The sequence below is a fragment of the Gobio gobio genome, assembly GCF_949357685.1.
Source record: "Gobio gobio genome assembly, chromosome: 8".
Classification (NCBI taxonomy): domain Eukaryota; kingdom Metazoa; phylum Chordata; class Actinopteri; order Cypriniformes; family Gobionidae; genus Gobio; species Gobio gobio.
In genome coordinates, this window is record NC_137114.1 from 24,238,396 (window position 1) to 24,256,668 (window position 18,273).

At 36.0% G+C, this 18,273-nt stretch overlaps 1 protein-coding gene across 1 annotated transcript in view; it reads left to right on the forward strand.

The window, feature by feature from the left end:
- dgkb (diacylglycerol kinase, beta) overlaps positions 1 to 18,273 on the forward strand; it is a 71,228-nt gene that overhangs the window by 17,602 nt on the left and 35,353 nt on the right. The window contains exons 16-20 of the mRNA XM_079823747.1: positions 1,076 to 1,150; positions 3,524 to 3,609; positions 5,279 to 5,368; positions 5,631 to 5,791; positions 13,219 to 13,283. Coding sequence (XP_079679873.1) covers positions 1,076 to 1,150; positions 3,524 to 3,609; positions 5,279 to 5,368; positions 5,631 to 5,791; positions 13,219 to 13,283 — 477 coding nt within the window. The remainder of the gene's footprint in view (positions 1 to 1,075; positions 1,151 to 3,523; positions 3,610 to 5,278; positions 5,369 to 5,630; positions 5,792 to 13,218; positions 13,284 to 18,273) is intronic.

Sequence of the window (18,273 nt, forward strand, 5' to 3'; positions counted from 1 at the left end):
TCACTCGCTCTCCAGCTCCGTTTGATCCAGTCCCTCTTAAAGTGACCTGATTAGGTTCAAGTGCGAAACCACGCCCTCTATCAGCCAATCACCATCATGCTGTGGAAAACAAACTCACGGAACCGTCACAAACTTAAAACAGTGTATTTCATTAAGTTATATGATGTTAATACAGTACCAGTCTAATTGAACTATCAAAATCTGCTTTGTACCCGCACTGATAACCACCATACTAATACAGGTGTAAAATAAAAGCTACACAATGATTCATGAAAGGAATAACTGTAAACTTATCAAAAACACCCAAGTGTACATTAGTAATACCTAAAAATAAGACGAATCAAAACTATTCAAAATAAAGTATAGTCATATTGTGATGTCACAAGGTCTTGTCATGGGACTGTCCTTTAACTGTTTTTGCCGTAGTTTTACTTCTAACATAAATTTGGCTGTATTTTATTGTAAAATTTCATATAATGTCTTGCAATTGCTTTGCCATAAACTGTACTGTAAGGCAACTTTCAGTTAACCAATTAACATGATTTGATTTTTTTTTCCCTGCAAAAAATTACAAACATTTTTAATAACGTGGGACCAGTTTATTGAAGATCAACTTCACCAAAATGTTAAAGTCAGCACAAAATGGAAGTTGTGACAGTCTTTTTTTCCCTATTGTGACATATATCTGAGTGAAACTGCTTCTCAAACAAGAAAAGATGTAGGGCGGGACTTAATTTTGTCCATTGGTAATTGATTGGATCATTGGATGGTGGTGGTTTGCTATTGGTCGATCTCATGTGAGTGGCAGGTTGCCTCGCCCTCGTGCCAGTAAACACGTCATCAGAGAAGAGAAAAGATGTCATTGCAAGATGGGGGGTAGGATTAAAAATTAGGGTACATGGATTAAAAAAAGATGTACACAGATCAAACCTTTATAATAAATGCTGCAATATTAATAATAACAAGAATTGTCCATTTTGATTTTATATGTGACTTTAAAACAAAAGTGACTTTATTGACATTTAATGAACATTTTCCTAGTCATTGATTTGTTCATACCTTTTGCCCTATCTAGGATCTTCCGAAAGTTCCAGTACCTCCTGAACCCTCGTCAAGTCTACAACCTGGCCAAGAACGGGCCCATGCCTGGGTGAGTGACAGTTCTCCAGAGACTCCAAAGAAGGTTATGTCTTATCATTCTAACAGAAACATAATGCTCCCTGCTATCTAGCTCTTAGGGAAAAGAATTGTTGTGGCACATTCTCAGTTTATGTTCATAAATAAGAGTTGCGATAACCCGACGTTAACAATATATTGTATATGCAGACACTGCTTGTTGGTAATATGCACTAATTCATGCATGACAATCACTCTCTGTGTCTTAGCTGTAAATGTAGACATTATTAAAGGGTTATATCCAACATCACAAACACTGCAGTGTACAAAGCCAGGCTGTGCAAGTGTCCAGTGCTGACAGTCAGCTGGTAATAATAGATTTGTGTTAGTGTTAGTGTGTTGCCGCTCTCAGGGCCTTGTGTGATCACGCATACCATCGGTGGTGTCATCCAATGCACGTAACCATGAGGCTCTGTCATCACTAACTGAATTTGTTATTAGTATGCCAGCGACGTGGTCACTTTTGAGTTAAGTGCACAGCCGTGAGGAGTGTGACAATATTCATTGATACTATATTTTGAAAATGAAATGTTAAAGAGCAATAAAGAAAGTGGAGATGCTATTGTGGGATGTTGCCATGAAAATGAACTATGGCTGAATATTTGGGTTGACAGAAAATCGATTCCATTCAACGTTCATTGTAGGTTTTCTATACAATTTTTGCAAATTCAGAACAAAGAAATTTAATTTAGTTAAATTAGCGATTCTGTTTTTTTTTTAAAAATACATATATAGGATTGTTTTATAATCTTAGGCAAGAAAAAAGGCAAATTACTATATTTCTCATATGCTAATAAAGATAAGAAAAAAATTATATCAGCTATTGTATAGTTTAAATACACTACTCTTCATAAGTTTGGGATAAGGAAGGAAATTGATATTTTTGTACAAGTGATGCATTCAATTGATGAGTAGTGACAAAGTCATTTATAATGTTACAAAAGATTTATATTTCAAATAAATGCGGTTCTTTTGAACTTTATATTCATCAAAGAATTCTGAAAAAAATGATCAAGTTTTCTACAAAAATATTAAGCAGCACAACAGTTTTCAGCATTGATAATAAATAATAATAAGACATGTTTCATGAGCATCAAATCAGCATATTAGAATGATCATGTGACCCTGAAGAATGGAGTAATGATGCTGAAAATTCAGATTTGATTACGTTTTGAAATATAATAAAGTAGAAAACGGTTATTTTAAATTGTAATAATTTTTCACAATATTACTGATTTTACTGTATTTTTTTCTGTAAATGCAGCCTTGGTGAGCATAAGAGACTTCTTTCAAAATTCCCAATTTAATTTGGTTTCTAGCATTTTAAATGAGTGGCAAAAAAACGTATTATTCACGGTTAAAAGAAAATCTTATTTCAAGATCGATGCATATGAGTTGTCACACTTTGAATATTTCTCACTGTAGGATTATTTTTTAAAGGCTGATTTCTGTCCAATTTCTTGGCTTCTGATTAATTTTTTCCCAGGCTTTTATGATTTTATAAATGCACCCCACTGAGCGATCTTCTCCAGAAACCATTTAGTGACCTTGTCAGCCAATTTTCTTTTGAAACTATTGATTATGGTGTTTGAAGTCCTACTGACTAGGTCAGGTGTAGCCCATGTATTGGCATTTCTCTGCTGGTGGAAAAGATAGATTTTGACTTTATGCATTCACAGTCACATCTGTTGAAAAAAAAAAACATATACTTGGTGTAGTCATGTGATGACAATGTAACATTGCTTTGTCAAGGTGACTGTCAGGTGTAACTCCGGGCTGTCCTGTCAATTACAGGCCTGGCTAACACAATTAGAGCAAATTGAGTGTTTGCTTCTTCATGCTCAAACATCCTCAAAAGTTGCTTTTCATGCGATTGGTCGTCTGTTTCTGCTGTCTAATATGATTTGCCAAGCCTGCATGTCCCAATGAGTAAAGTAATTGAGAGTCTTATATCGTGTGCCTTTCTACCATGTAAGGTCCCTTCATGCGGTTACAGCTGTATTATTGTGAAGGAACGGAAGACGTTGTAATGAACAGATCTGATTAGCTTCTGAACAGGCTTGGCTTTCGAAAAGATGAATTTGCATTGGTTATTTAAACAAAAGATTTGTTCATAAAGGTTCAATATGGTGGGAAAACGATTAGATGTAGATTTTTCTGTATAATATACCTAATATAAAATATAAAATGTATTATTCTTTGTGATAATATATATAAAATTGTATATGTATTGACTCATAAATCTTTTACTAAATTAATTGACATACAATACTCAACAGTTGTAAAGTAGAAAGTTGTGGTTAAATATTTGTGTTTAAATACTTCTGGTAACACTTTTTTATTTCAGCTTAAATTTCTTTCGAGATGTTCCAGACTTCAGAGTCTTGGCCTGTGGTGGAGATGGTACCGTTGGATGGATTCTTGATGTAATAGGTGAGTTCAGATGATGTGAAAATTTAAACCCAAAACGCACTAGGGTAAGTTACAGTTTTCTGTGTTCATGGCTGTTAACTTGTTTGTTTGCTCTGGCCTTTGGTCATTTCTTAGAGCAATTAAACGCTGGAGTCATGTGGATCAGGCCTTCCATACTGTTGCATATTGTAAATGAAATCCAGGAAGTTTTCATTATAGATTTAATAAAACCAGCAAGCTAAAGTAAACTTCATAACGTAACGACATCTTAAGGAAATGCTGCAAAAAAGGCTTTTCTTGTTGTTTCAGAGGTTCTTTTATACAGAAGTGATTTTGTTATATTTGTCGAAATAGTCAAATGCTTATTTTTCACAGAACTAAAGCTATTACATTCATATCTGTATTTTCGGGGCAAATAGGATGATTATCTTTCTTCAAGAAATGGCATATTATTTATATCATCTGAAGAATAGTCTCCGCAGGTGATTTTTTTAGATGACTGTGTCCTCATTTAGTCCTTTATTTGTCAAAAAATTGCCTCCATTTTTTATCAATCAAAACAACGACAGAGTAATAGACTGGATGCTTTCAGAGGACTGTATTGATAGTGTATGAAAAGAACCATTGTATTTTTTGACATTGCCGTTTATTTCATAATACAGTACATGCATATATACATACACATACAGTGTTCACATACATATACCTGTATACTCTAGTTTGTTCATACAGTATATACAGTATGGATGTGTTTGTGTGTATAAATAGTAACTAGCCACTCAGCATTTTAACTGGCCACAATTTTTGGAAAATGTTTTATTTGTAAGTAATTTATTAGTAATGTAATATGCATAATATAAACAATCAACTTATGTACATTACATATTAGAACTAGTGCTGTCAATCGATTAAAAAAGTATGCTAATTTATCTCAAATTTTTCTGTAATTAATCCTGATTAATCAAACCTTACATTAAAGTTTTTAATATATTTTTATATTGTAATACTTTCACATTTAAACTCATACCTAATGTAGAACCAACATAAAGATAGTATATTTTAAATATTTGTTTAATGGGATCTTTTTACTAAGCACTATGAATGAAGGCCAGTATCGCTAATACTAATACTGATGTCTCTATTACATGGATTTCCCAATTTTACCCATTAATTATAGCCATTCATTATTTTTTGCGTCTTATTGCACTTGAATGGTTTAATAGCACTTGAATGAATATAGCGTGATCATATATTGTAGCGTAGCCAAAGGATGACAGAAAAAAACTGATTCTGCATTAATTGCCTTGAATATTTTAAACATGTTAAACTGAAAAAATGTATTGCATGTGTTAACTCGTTAATTTTGACAGCACTAATTATAACAAATGCCTGCAGGGGGACGCCAATGTCCTGGTGACTGTTGTTGTTACACTTTACAGCATGATCAAATCCTTGTTTAATATTGGCCAAACAACATTGAATTCAAATGTCCACTTAATCTTTCATATTTGGCCACTTCTTTATGATATAAATGGCACAAAACTGGTGGACATCAAAACATGTAAGCTCAGAGCATGTTAGACTACGTTGCGTTCCCAGATGAATGTTATAAGCAACCCATATTTATAATATATTTCTATATCTGTTCTGTGGGAGTTTTTCCTATCTGAAGTGCTGTTCTTTTTCATAGACAAAGCCAACCTTGAGCAGAATCCTCCTGTGTGTCTACTTCCTCTCGGCACAGGAAATGACCTCGCAAGGTGTCTGCGCTGGGGTGGAGGTAATTTAAGTCTTTTCAATATTTTAATTTGCTGCACGAATGAAACTTTGTGGGAATCCTTAAACCTACATTCACACTGTGGATTGATGAGCTAATCAGCTCTTGGGAAACCTCTCATATATTATCACTGTAGTATTTTCTGTTTTCACTCATTCATGACTAATTAGTTCAAAATATTACTATTATGTCAGTTCCTTGTCTATAAATAGCTAGTGCTCAATGGAGCCAACCCCTAATTTGTAACGTGACCTTTGGGTTCCAGGCTACGATGGAGAAAGTCTTTTGCAGATTCTCAAGGACATTGAGAACAGTACTGAAGTGATGTTGGACAGGTGGAAGATTGACATCATTCCTCTAGACAAAGATGAAGGAGGAGATCCTGTCCCATACTGCATCGTGAACAATTACTTCTCTATTGGCGTGGTGAGTCTGAACAATTAAAGCTGCATTTGAGGATGTAGAGACCCCTGTGATCCTTAACAATCAGCATACTTGTGCTGTTTCCCTCATAATAAACAGAGAGAGACTCGCTTTATACACGTCTGACCAGTCTGCTGGTCTAATCCATTAACCATGATACAGTATGTGATGACTGTGAGTGGAGTTTATGAATGAAGAAGTGAATAAGGCCCCTAAGTAATAAGACTAAATGAGCTAATCAAGAGGGCTGAGTGCTTTTTGAAATGCCAAGAGCATCTATTACATTAACAAAGCCATCTCTCATCACTGCGGTGAGGAGCAAAGCTTGCCAATTGACAATGAAATATGCCGTAGACGTTACACGGCTCTCGTCTTACCGAACGCGATCAAACACGTCGTGTGTTGATGCATCTTGGGCCGTCTGAAATCTAATGATGCTTATTACAGCGACCGCATGTCAGCCATTATCCAGAAATGTCAAGGGAAATACGGTAATTGACATTTACAGGTTTGACAGCTCTGTTTTATTTTAGATTTGTACACATCTTAAAAACAAGAAATTGTAATGAGGGAGGCATGCTTGGACAAATGTTAGTCAATGTCATTGAATGTCATTTCATAAATCAGTATTTGGCCCAGTGTTCACATTCAGATAGATAGATAGATAGATAGATAGATAGATAGATAGATAGATAGATAGATAGATAGATAGATAGATAGATAGATAGATAGATAGATAGATAGATAGATAGATAGATAGATAGATAGATAGATAGATAGATAGATAGATAGATAGATAGATAGATAGATAGATAGATAGATAGATAGATAGATAGATAGATAGATAGATAGATAGATAGATAGATAGATAGATAGATAGATAGATAGAGCACGTCACTGCCAAGGACTACTGAACCATTCTGGAGGAGCATGTGTATCCAATGATTCCCTGAAGAGGCTACCATGCATCAGCATGATAATGCACTAATACACATAGCAAGATTTGTGTCACCAGATCTAAATATCTTTGAGCCACTTTGGGGTATTTTACAGGGCCAAATCAGAGAACGTTTTCCTCCAGCAGCATCACATAGTGACCTGGCCACTGTTCTGGAAGAGGAATTGCTCAAAATCCCTCTGGCCACTGTGAAGGACTTGTATCTGTCATTCCCAAGACAAATTGAGGCTGTATTGTCCGCAAAAGGAGGCCCTACGGCATACAAATACATTTATTGTGGTCTGAAACCATCTAAAATCAGGTGTTTTAGTTTCATTGTCCAACTCCTGTATACTCTGTATACATGTGTATGTATATTGCTCGTTTTTAATAAATACATTTATTATATTAATATCATTTAATTATAGATAGATAGACAGATATGCATAGATAATAGATAGATAGATAGACAGACGGACAGACAGACAGATAGACAGATATGCATAGATAATAGATAGATAGATAGACAGACGGACAGACAGACGGACGGACGGACGGACGGACGGACAGACAGACAGACAGACAGACAGACAGACAGAGAGACAGAGAGACAGAGAGACAGAGAGACAGAGAGACAGAGAGACAGAGAGACAGATAGACAGATAGATAGATAGACAGACAGACAGACAGACAGACAGACAGACAGACAGACAGACAGACAGACAGATAGACAGACAGATAGATAGACAGATAGACAGACAGATAGACAGATAGACAGACAGACAGACAGACAGACAGACAGACAGACAGACAGATAGATAGATAGATAGATAGATAGATAGATAGATAGATAGATAGATAGATAGATAGATAGATAGATAGATAGATAGATAGATAGATAGACAGATAGACAGACAGACAGATAGATAGACATAGATTCAGCTACAATATTTTCTGTACCGTGTTATTGAAATTCAAATTTAAATGCGTTGACAAATTTAGTTGTTTATTTGAATTAAAGAGAAGTGCAAATCTCAGTGGGATCTAGTGAGATTTTTCCTAACACATTTTACATGAAAACACAAATTCCTTTTGAAAACAACTGAAAACCAATAGAGATTACAGAGCAAGTCGTGCTCATAATTAGTTTGCAGATTATTCAAATGAAAAACAATGTCTTCCGTAATTATGTATATGAACTCTAGGAACTAAACAGCCAACAAATGCAGCTGTTGCCAGACGGTGGTAGAAGAACATTTTAACAAATAGGGGTAATTTAAGACATTTACAACAAATCACAAAATATCACAGCATCTGTACAATTTCTTTAACTTTTAAGTTACCAAATTTTGGTAACACTTCAGTTTAGGGTCCAGTTCTCACTAGGATTTTGGCTGTTTATTAGTACTTATAAAGCACACATTAATGCCTTATTCTGCATGATATTCTTCATCCCTTAATTATACCCAATACCTAAACTTAACAACTACCTTACCAATTTAATAAGCAGTAATTAGGAGTTTATTGAAGCAAAAGTCAGTTAATAGTGAGAACTGGACCCTAATCTAAAGTGTGACCCCAATTTCTAAGGGAAAATGTTAGCACTTCAAAAAGAATAAGCATAAATGGAGCTTGAGTGATCGAATGGGATTCAAGCGTAGTTCAGGCAGACCACTGATAGCTAAATGATATCAGCTGACGCTCAGCTGATTTGTTACTCCACCTACTCTAATCAACTATAGTATTTAAGCTCATTCAAACTCATGTTCCTAAGTCTGTTGCACAGACATTTACACCCACCTCCACCCCTTCACCTCCTAGTATCTTCATTATCGAGTATTGGTTTCTGTGTAGAACTCTATTGTATCTCTTTCTGTAATATGTGCTAAAAAACGTTTGGTTGTTTTGAAGGCTGGGGGATTATGTTTCAAGGATGTGTCTCAAGCTGTCTAGTATGGCAGCTCGAGCATCTTTTGAGCCTAAGCCTTTCGCCAAATCAAAGATTGTCAATAAATTTAATTCTCAAAGTGGTCCTGACTGAAATGTATTTCTCATAGTCTCAAAGTGTTGAGGAATAAAAGAAATACAACAAAATCCAAAATATATATTTTTTAAAATGTCACATTTAAATCCAAAGACTAACAAGGTTGGTATAAGAAATGTCTGTCATCTGCAACGCATCAACAAAAACTCTCTCAAATCAAAGCTGTTCTTCATATTAACGCTTGTCTCGTTGACTGATCACCCTGTCAAGTGATATTTTGGGTAATTAGGTACCATTTAAATACCAAAGTTGAAATATCCCTCTCTGTTAGACAGGGGGTGTTATCATTTCGGTCAGAGCCAGAAGCTAGAGACAGTCCCTAATCACACAGGATCGCCTAAGATAATGTAGTCTGTTTCCTAATGACCCTGCGCTCATGTCAAAGTCATTACTCTCCCGGTGAAGGCACATCATCTGCCTGGACAAGCCGTAATTGGACTAAATGGTGAACTATGAGAGAACATTACACATGTCCCTTTATTAATTTGGTCACGAGAGTTTTGCAGTGGTAATTATCGGGGAGGGGTGGACAACGGCAGATGAAAGATAGCGTGTGACTGACTGCTGCAACTTCAACTTTAGAGTCAATGAAAGGAAATCTGGTCTCTCCTTCATGGACGCCGGATACGATGACGTCTCGGAAAGCTCCAGAGCCAGGCCGAGGGGAGAACCGTGCCTTTGCTCTCATGTTTTTATATGTTGTGCAGTTTGTAAGAAAAGAGCAATACAATCTTTTAGATACACCTGTCATTATACCTTTCTTCTTGTTCTGCGTTGAAAAAAACGGAGCCTGGTGGGACCCCGGGCCTCCCTTTGCTCTGCAACTAACAGCGGATTTAAAAGATGTCAACAGTAAAGGAATTGATTTTTTTGGCTTCCACTGAAAATTTTTCAGCAGTGAGCTAGCAGGGGGTCTTCTGTGTGGAGGTGGTTTCATTGGAAGGGCTGGATTCACAAATGGTCTTAAGAGTGTGTTTGGGTCTTGGGGGGAAAGAGAGGGAGGTACAGGAGAAAGTTTCTGCAAGTTTTTTTTTTTTTTAAATCTCTGAACACACCCAAGTTCGCTCATACTTTTGTATTTTGTACAGTGATCTTCCTTCATACATTTTAGTATCATTAGCCACGTTTACATCGACTCTGTGCACATTTATATGTCATAAGCTTCAAATCAGAATTGATCTTTGGACATGCGTCATGCGCACACTGCTCGAATATACAGATTTCCCCGCCGCTGATAGAGGGTGCGTCTCAATCAGCTCCCTAGCTTCCAAAGTCATGGAATTCAGCATTCAGACACTGGTCCTCTATGTCCGGTGACTTGACAATGTATTTTAAAAACATCTATCGCATGACGTTATGTGTAGTGAGTTGGCTCACTTAATTTATGTTTTCCGCTTTAGAACTTCCAAACATCGATGATCCCTGTTTTTCACAGTGCAATGTAGGACTTTTTAGGGAGCGAATGTTTCAGTGCACTGGAAGGATTTTGCGATTGAGACAGCCCTTAAAATGGCCGATTCCCTGATCAGTGCCCTTAATTAGTAAAAAAAAGTGGCTTTTTAGCTTGTGCTGAAAAGAGTTAATGCGAATAATGGAATATGGAAACACATTTGTTGAATAAATTGTGATCTGCATCTATCGCATGACATTATTTGTAGTGAGTTGGCTCACGTGATTTATGTTTTGTGCTTTAGAACTTCCATTAAGGGAACATAGTGAGCATCGATGATCCCTGGTTTTCGCAGTGCATTGTAGGACTTTTTAGGGAGTGAATGTTTCAGTGCACTGGAAGGATTTTGCGATTGAGACAGCCCTTAAAATGGCCGACTCCCTGATCAGTGCCCTGACTACTGAACTAGGGAGCTGATTTAGTCGTACCCGTATTCTCTAACCATCATTTTGCCGTCGCTTCTTTTCTTTGTTTTAAAAAGCAGGCTTAATATTTATCTATTTCGGGTCAAAAGCAAGCACTGTCCTTGGCCTCTGTTCATATAGTTTAAAGGTCCCGTTTTTCGTGTTTTTTTTTAAGCTTTGATTGTGTTTACAGTGTGCAATATAACATGTGTTCATGTTTCATGTGTAAAAAAACACAGTATTTTTCACACAATTTACTTATCTGTATACTGCTGTTTTCACTGTCCTCAAAACGGCCGGAGAATTTCCTCGTTCTATGAAGTCCCTCCTTCAGAAATATGTAACGAGTTCTGATTGTGCCAGCGATTCCCGTGTTGTGATTCGACAGCAGCTTAGCGCACGTTGCCCGGAAAGGTCACGCCTCTTACCATAACGGGGAGATGGACGCGCTCAAACTACAGCCCCTGAAGGCCAAACAAAGGTGATTTGACTCCGGGATGAAAATAACAGTGTCTGAACGACATGGCGACAAACGCAACCGAACCGAACCGAACCGAACGCAACACTTCCTCTTCTCCACGAGGGAGCAACAAGACCACGCCCCCTTTTTCGCGTATTCTTGTGGGCGGAGGTTAGTCGACAAACTGTTCTACTGACGTCATTAAAGCAGGAAGTATAGGGATGTAGTCCAAACCGGCCGTTCGCTGTAGGCTTTGAAAGGGAACTTCTGTTAAATAAAATATCTCGCTTGGCATTGAACTTTGAGCGTTATAATTTTACAGGTATTATTTATGCTCTAACAGCAACATTACACACTAACTAAAGTTTGAAAAATAGGATCACGAAGAACAGGACCTTTAATAAATATAGTTTAATAAATGACTGTCGTGTCATAGAAAGAAATTTTAGAATGACACCACAGTCATTTGTTAAACTATATTCAACAACAACAGCCCGTTCTGTGCGTCATACATACGTCATTACGCCATTTCTACATCATTGCACACGTGCAGAACTTTCCAGTTTCAATTTTCAATCCGATCAAATGTTCGAATTTGACATGTATTAAAAACCTTAGTGACTTTGTCTAATTTTACTTTAGTGGAAAATATATTGACAGATATTGAGGTAGGAAGCCAAATATTTTTTTTTAAATGATTATTATTACTCAAGAACATGAGACATTTTACCCTTTACTCACAAGCAAAAATACAAGGTCTAAATAGGGACAAACTGTTAAAGTAGGACAATTACGTTTCTGTATTTAATGTTTAATCAGTTTTCCTGTATGTTGTAGATATTTCACTTTTCACTTAAATGTTTTGTGTAACTGGCTAATCATCAGAAAATGTCCCACTTCTAATTAGTAAAAAAAGTGGCTTTTTTGGCTTGTGCTGAAAAGAGTTAATGCGAATAATGGGATATGGAAACACATTTGTTGAATAAATTCTGACGTAGCGAACATTAAATCCGCTGATGGTGTTGTATTCACTGTTGGTTACTAGGTTACCAATACCATTGTCATCCGCTCTAACAACTTGATGGAAATGCACCTAATTTACATTTGTTAGTTTTTTGGGTTTTTTGCAAACTTTGAAAAGATTCACTTCACGTTTGTATGGAAACCCATTAATTATATTCTTAACCCTTTCAGCACATTTAGGTATACTTCCTATAAGTGATAGCCACACTGAATCATGTTTTTTTGTGCTGATTATGATGGGAAATCTGTGGAATTCTGCTAAGTGAAATCTGCATCTCTTCTCTATGGTGTATAAAGTGTCATGTTTGTCTGCTTCTCCTTTTTGTCCTTATCAGGCCTTCAGAATCTACATTTCTTAATCAGGACATATAGTCAGTTTACATTTCAACCACCATATCTATGCATCACCATAGCGACAAAACATTTACTGTACACAAAGTACATGCACAGCGCATGCAAGTGCCTCTGAACCTCTAACCCGCAGATGTCAGAGTGGAAGAGTATCTGCAGCAGGCGCCAGCAGAGCTCCAGCATCCTGTATGTGTGTGTGATTAATTAGCCGAACCACGTGTTCAGTCCTCTTGTCAATACTCATCATCGTTGGCTAGAACCCCAGCAAAGAATCGCAAACACCTTATCTGTTAACACACATACATATGCATGGAGCCCAAACTTGTTTCCAGTCATGTGGAAGGGCGACCAGGCCCGTAATTGGTTCTCTTTGTGGGGAAAGGATTTTAGTTTTTTTTGTTGTTGTCAGATTTCTGTCGGGGTTTTAAAATACATTCATCTGGTTTTAAAATAAACACGTCTCTGTCTGCGACGTCTCTGACGTGGGGCTTTTGTTTATAGCTAATGGCCCATGATAAAACCATCATGAAACCATTCAATACAATCCTCAATCTGTTGTCTTTTCATCTTCACACAGCTGTTTTGTCAAATTCAAGATTTTTAAACCCAGATGCACAGCGGATGATGAGAGAATCTGACACACGAGTTTAATACGTCAAAGGCCCCTAACGAAGCATTGTCAGACGCTCACGAAACATTGATGACGGTATATCGGTGTGCATAAAAAAACTGATGTGATTTGCATTTTTCTCCTTTTCTAGGATGCATCCATCGCTCATCGATTCCACATTATGAGAGAGAAACATCCAGAAAGGTTTAACAGCAGGTACCGCTCTTTCTCTATCTCTGTGTTAACACCAAACACTTCACCAACACTGCATCTTAACTCCCACTGTTTTGGCTGTCATCTCGATCTGTAAGCTCGCCAGTGTGTCTGCTGGGTTTACAGTCAGTTAATGCCCTGATAACTCTCCTTCCCCCCTCAGGTGTGTCTTTGAGACTTCTGCCATGCTTTTATTCCCTAAAATTAGATGAAGTTGTGCGATTATAGATGTGCGATTGTGTGCGAATGGCTAAAAATGTCAGCTCTGCATCTTAACATTAACAAAACAGTCTGTATGTTCTTTTCGAAGAGGTCCTCAATTGTACAGCAGGCTGATGTATTGATTGAAGGAGAAAAACTCATGGTTGTGTCAGATTATAAATACCTTGGTATTATTTTAGATTCTAATTTAACTTTTAAAAAGCATGTTAAACAGGTGGCTAATACCATCAGATATAATCTGGCTAACTTCAGACACATAAGGCCATATTTAACCTCAGAGGCAGCAAAACTTTTTATGGATGCCATGATTTTTTCCCACATATCATATTGTTTTACAAGCTGGTCCCAAGTAAATGTGACAACTCTTAAACCAATAGAAACCCTTTATAAGCAAACGTTAAAAATATTAGATCAAAAACCTATCAGTTATCACCATTGCAATATTATTACTAAATATAATTTATTCAGTTTTGACAATTTCTTACATTTTTTAGATGCTTGTCTCATTTTCAAAATTTTACATGGGCTTGCGCCACCACCACTGGGTGAATTTATACAACAGAAGAGCAGTAGTGGAAGGGCTACTAGGGCAGCTACCAGGGGAGACTGTGTTGTACCGTATAGACGTAGTAAGTTTGGCCAAACTGTCTTCTCAGTACGGGCTTCAAATTATTGGAACTGTCTCCCTGTTGAACTTAAAGAGAGCACCAGCTATTTAGCATTTAAATGTACACTTAAGAAATGGATTAAAAACACTCAAAACTGCAATCATCTATAGTTGGTTTAGCCTATCTTAGGTACTGCCTTCTTTGTATTGTACTTATTATTATCTATCTATTCTCTTAATGCGATGTGTTTTCATGTATTATTATTAATGTAATTTTTTTTTTTTTTTTTTTTTACTATGATGCTGTGTTGACCTGCCAAGGGACTACAGATGAAAATTAGCTTTATAGCTAACTCTGGCGCATTTACATTTTGAGTGTAAACAAAAAAATGTTGATTGATGTGCTTTGTCCCTTTCAAAAAAAACAAAAAAAAATATTATGGATTGCAAAATCTGATCTTGAGCAGGATGACCTTCTTAGTTTGTTTTGTGTAAAATAATGTTTTAATATGCAAATGAGGCCTTATATACTTAAATATACGCTCTTTTGCATACATTTCCAAAAACAAAATCTGGAAATTGGAAAGGACCAGGTTTAAAATTCTTGGTTCTATTTGTTGACATACATTGTTAGATGAGAGGGCTTTTACAGAGGGGATTCTGGGTATCTTATTTTGTGCTTTAGTAAATTAGAGAATACTGACAATAGCCTTAAAAAATTAAGATTTTCACCATGTTTTTTGGAGTAAAAGGACCTATAACTCAGGATAGGAATGATATATCAACAAATCCCTATGTAAAAGCCTTCAGAATATAGCTAAGTATAAGACTGAAAAAGTTGGTGCTTGTAGGGGCTACTGAAGTGGATATATCTGACTCTGAGTGTGAGAAAAAACTTGTTTTGAGAAAACGGCCTTTAAAGTTTTATATTCTACAATTTCATAAATTTCTATTGAAACCGTCAACCTACAAACAAAATATATATTCAGCTTGCATGTTAAGGGACTAAACTGGCCTAAAATCTCAAAATTGACCACTGCTTGAAAAAAACGATGTTTTCACCTGCCGTGTCTCGCCTTAAGACGAGCCATGTGCAAATTCATAAGTCAACACCATTGCTGAGTATTTTCTCCTTAAAAGTCCAGTGAAAAAAAGATCTCAAAATTCGTTTTGAAATCACTGGTGTTTCTGATGTCACAAACAAATGAATCACGTCGATGTGTGGGCGGGCTTTAGCATATTATTAACTGTTGTGAAGCAGGGGAGTCTCAAGAGAAGCCAGATTATCCCATCATATTTTTCTGTTGATATGAAAAATCAGGTACATTTTGCAATATAGCAGGTGAATTATATATGTGACCCTGGACCACAAAACCAGTCATAAGTCGCACAGGTAAACTGGTGGCAAAAGCCAACAATACATTGTATAGGTCAAAATGATCGATTTTTCTTTTATGCCAACAATCATTAGGATATTAAGTAAAGATCATGTTCCATGAAGACATTTTGTAAATTTCCTACCGTAAATATATATAAAAAATTAATTATTAGTAATAATATGCATTCATTTTGACCTCATTTGGACAACATCAAAGGCGATTTTCTCAATATTTAGTTTTTTTTGCACCCTCATTCCAGATTTTCAAATAGTTGTATCTCGGCCAAATATTGTCCTATCCTAACAAACCATACATCAATGGAAAGCTTATTTATTCAGAATATGATGTATATGTTATTATGAACTACATGTCTTTCTCCACTGACGTTCTAAGTTGTTCAAAGCGTTTGTAAGGATACTGATTTAGCTGTTTGAAAACATAGTCAAGCAAAACAATGTGTCCAATATTGTAGAGAGCGATACCTTTGTGCAGCGTTTACCACATTAACTTGAGTAAAGTTGAGCGAGTGGGTCAATGAGCTGGTGTGAGTGAGTGAAGGCAGGGTTAATTTGCATATGCATGATTGCGCATATACTGAATTAAGCAGGGGTGTAGAGTTACAAGCTATTTTAAGGCATGAATACATTTTTTCACAAGGGGAAAAAAACATTAAAATATTTCATTTTGGTGATCAAAGAGGAGTTTTAAGGGATACAATTATTGACTACAGGAGGACTTTATTGTTTAAAGGGTTAGTTCACCCAAAAATAAAAATTCTGTCATTAATGACTTATCCTCATGTTGTTGGACACCCGTCAGACCTCCGTTCATCTTCGGAACACAAATGAAGATATTTTAGTTGAAATCCGATGGCTCAGAAAGGCCTCCATTGGCACAATGCTCTCTACACTCTCAAGACCCTTAAAAGGTACTAAAGATGTCGTTACAAAGTCCATCTCTCTACAGTGGTTCTACAATAACTTTATGAAGCAACAATAATTAGTTTTTGTGCGCAAAAAACCCTAAATAACGACTTATATAGTGATGACCAATTTCAAAACAATGCATCATGAAGCTTCGAAGCGTTATGAATCAGTGAGTCGATTCAGCGGTTTGGATCGGCAAAGTCACGTGATTTCAGCAGTTTGGCGGTTTGACACGCGATCCGAATCATGATTCGACTCGCTGATTCATAACGCTTTGAAGCTTCATGATGCATTGTTTTGAAATTGGTCATCACTATATAAAGTCGTTATTTAAGTCTTTTGCGCACAAAAACTATTCTCGTCTCTTCATAAAGTTATTGTAGAACCACTGTAGTGAGATGGACTTTGTAACATCTTTAGTACCTTTTAAGGGTCTTGAGAGTGTAAAGTGCATTGTGCCAATGGAGGCCTTTCTGAGCCATCAGATTTCAACTAAAATATCTTCATTTGTGTCTGAAGATGAACGGAGGTCTTACGGGTGTCGAACGACATGAGGGTAAGTAATTAATGACAGAATTTTCTTTTTTGGTTAACCTAACCTTCAAGATTATAAGGACTAAATGCACCAGAAGGGGATAGGGTGTGTTATGATAAAAAAAAGCTATTAATTAATTCTAATAATAATATACACATATAATAAAGTGCTGGTTTGATTTCTTGCAAATTGTAGCCCATTACTGATTACATGGCAAAAAAAATGAAGTTGAGTAAAGCAATCCATTACATTACAAATTTTAGGTAATAAAATCTGATTACTTTTAGATTACTTTTGACCTAACTCATTTATCACATTGAACTGAATAGGATAATATTGTACCATATTGATATAAAATACTAGGAAAAAGACAACATATTCCATTCTTTGTTATCAATAACATGAGGTGCATTAAATATTATATTTCAGAGTTTCCTAAACTGGTGTTTGTGAGTTTAATGAAAAAGCTAATAATTAAAATAAACAATTCTAAAAATTTATATATATATATTATAATACAAATTTATTTTAAAGAAAAAAGCCTTCCAAAGACATAGCAAAATAAATGACTTGCTGAGTGATAATTCAAATAATAATTTATGTGTTTGTCAGGAGTTGATTTGATATGCACTTTTCCATGTAATTATAACCACCTGACTAGTGGCTGGTCTGTGTGTGCAATTCCAATAAAACTAGAAAACTTTCTGAATGTACAGAAGCGATATGCTTTTTTAGAAAGGACGATTTAAAATGTGTAAAAGAAGAATTAGGGAGAATCAACCAATTCTGAATTATTTACTGCCATTGTGTGAATAATATGTAATCAATAAAATGGTACTTGTAGTCTGATTACAAGTAATTTAAAACAAGAGTGTAATCTAATGAAAAGTACTTCATTTTTGGAATCTGATTACTTAACCTGGATTACATGTAATCAGTTACTACCCAATACCACCCCTACCAGGAAATCAATATTGATTACCTACAATCTGAATATCACGGTACACATTTTTAATGGCTTAATACTGAGAGACAACTATAAATAATTTTTGTTGATTTCCTTTTGTTTGTTTAAGCAGCCTGTCACAGCAACATTGGCTCAACCAATGGTGCCAGTTTAGGACGGGATTATCCGTTTGTCTAACCATTAGTCGACCGGGAAAACTGTTTGAAAACATTCATTACTTTTGCGTCTGCATTTAGTAATGCCAGTGTCGCAGATATTATACACTTCACCTTAAATTTGTATATATTGCTATTGGAGTGAGACAGGCTTACTCAATGTATGTATTTACACAAATATATTTACTATTCTTTTAGCTCC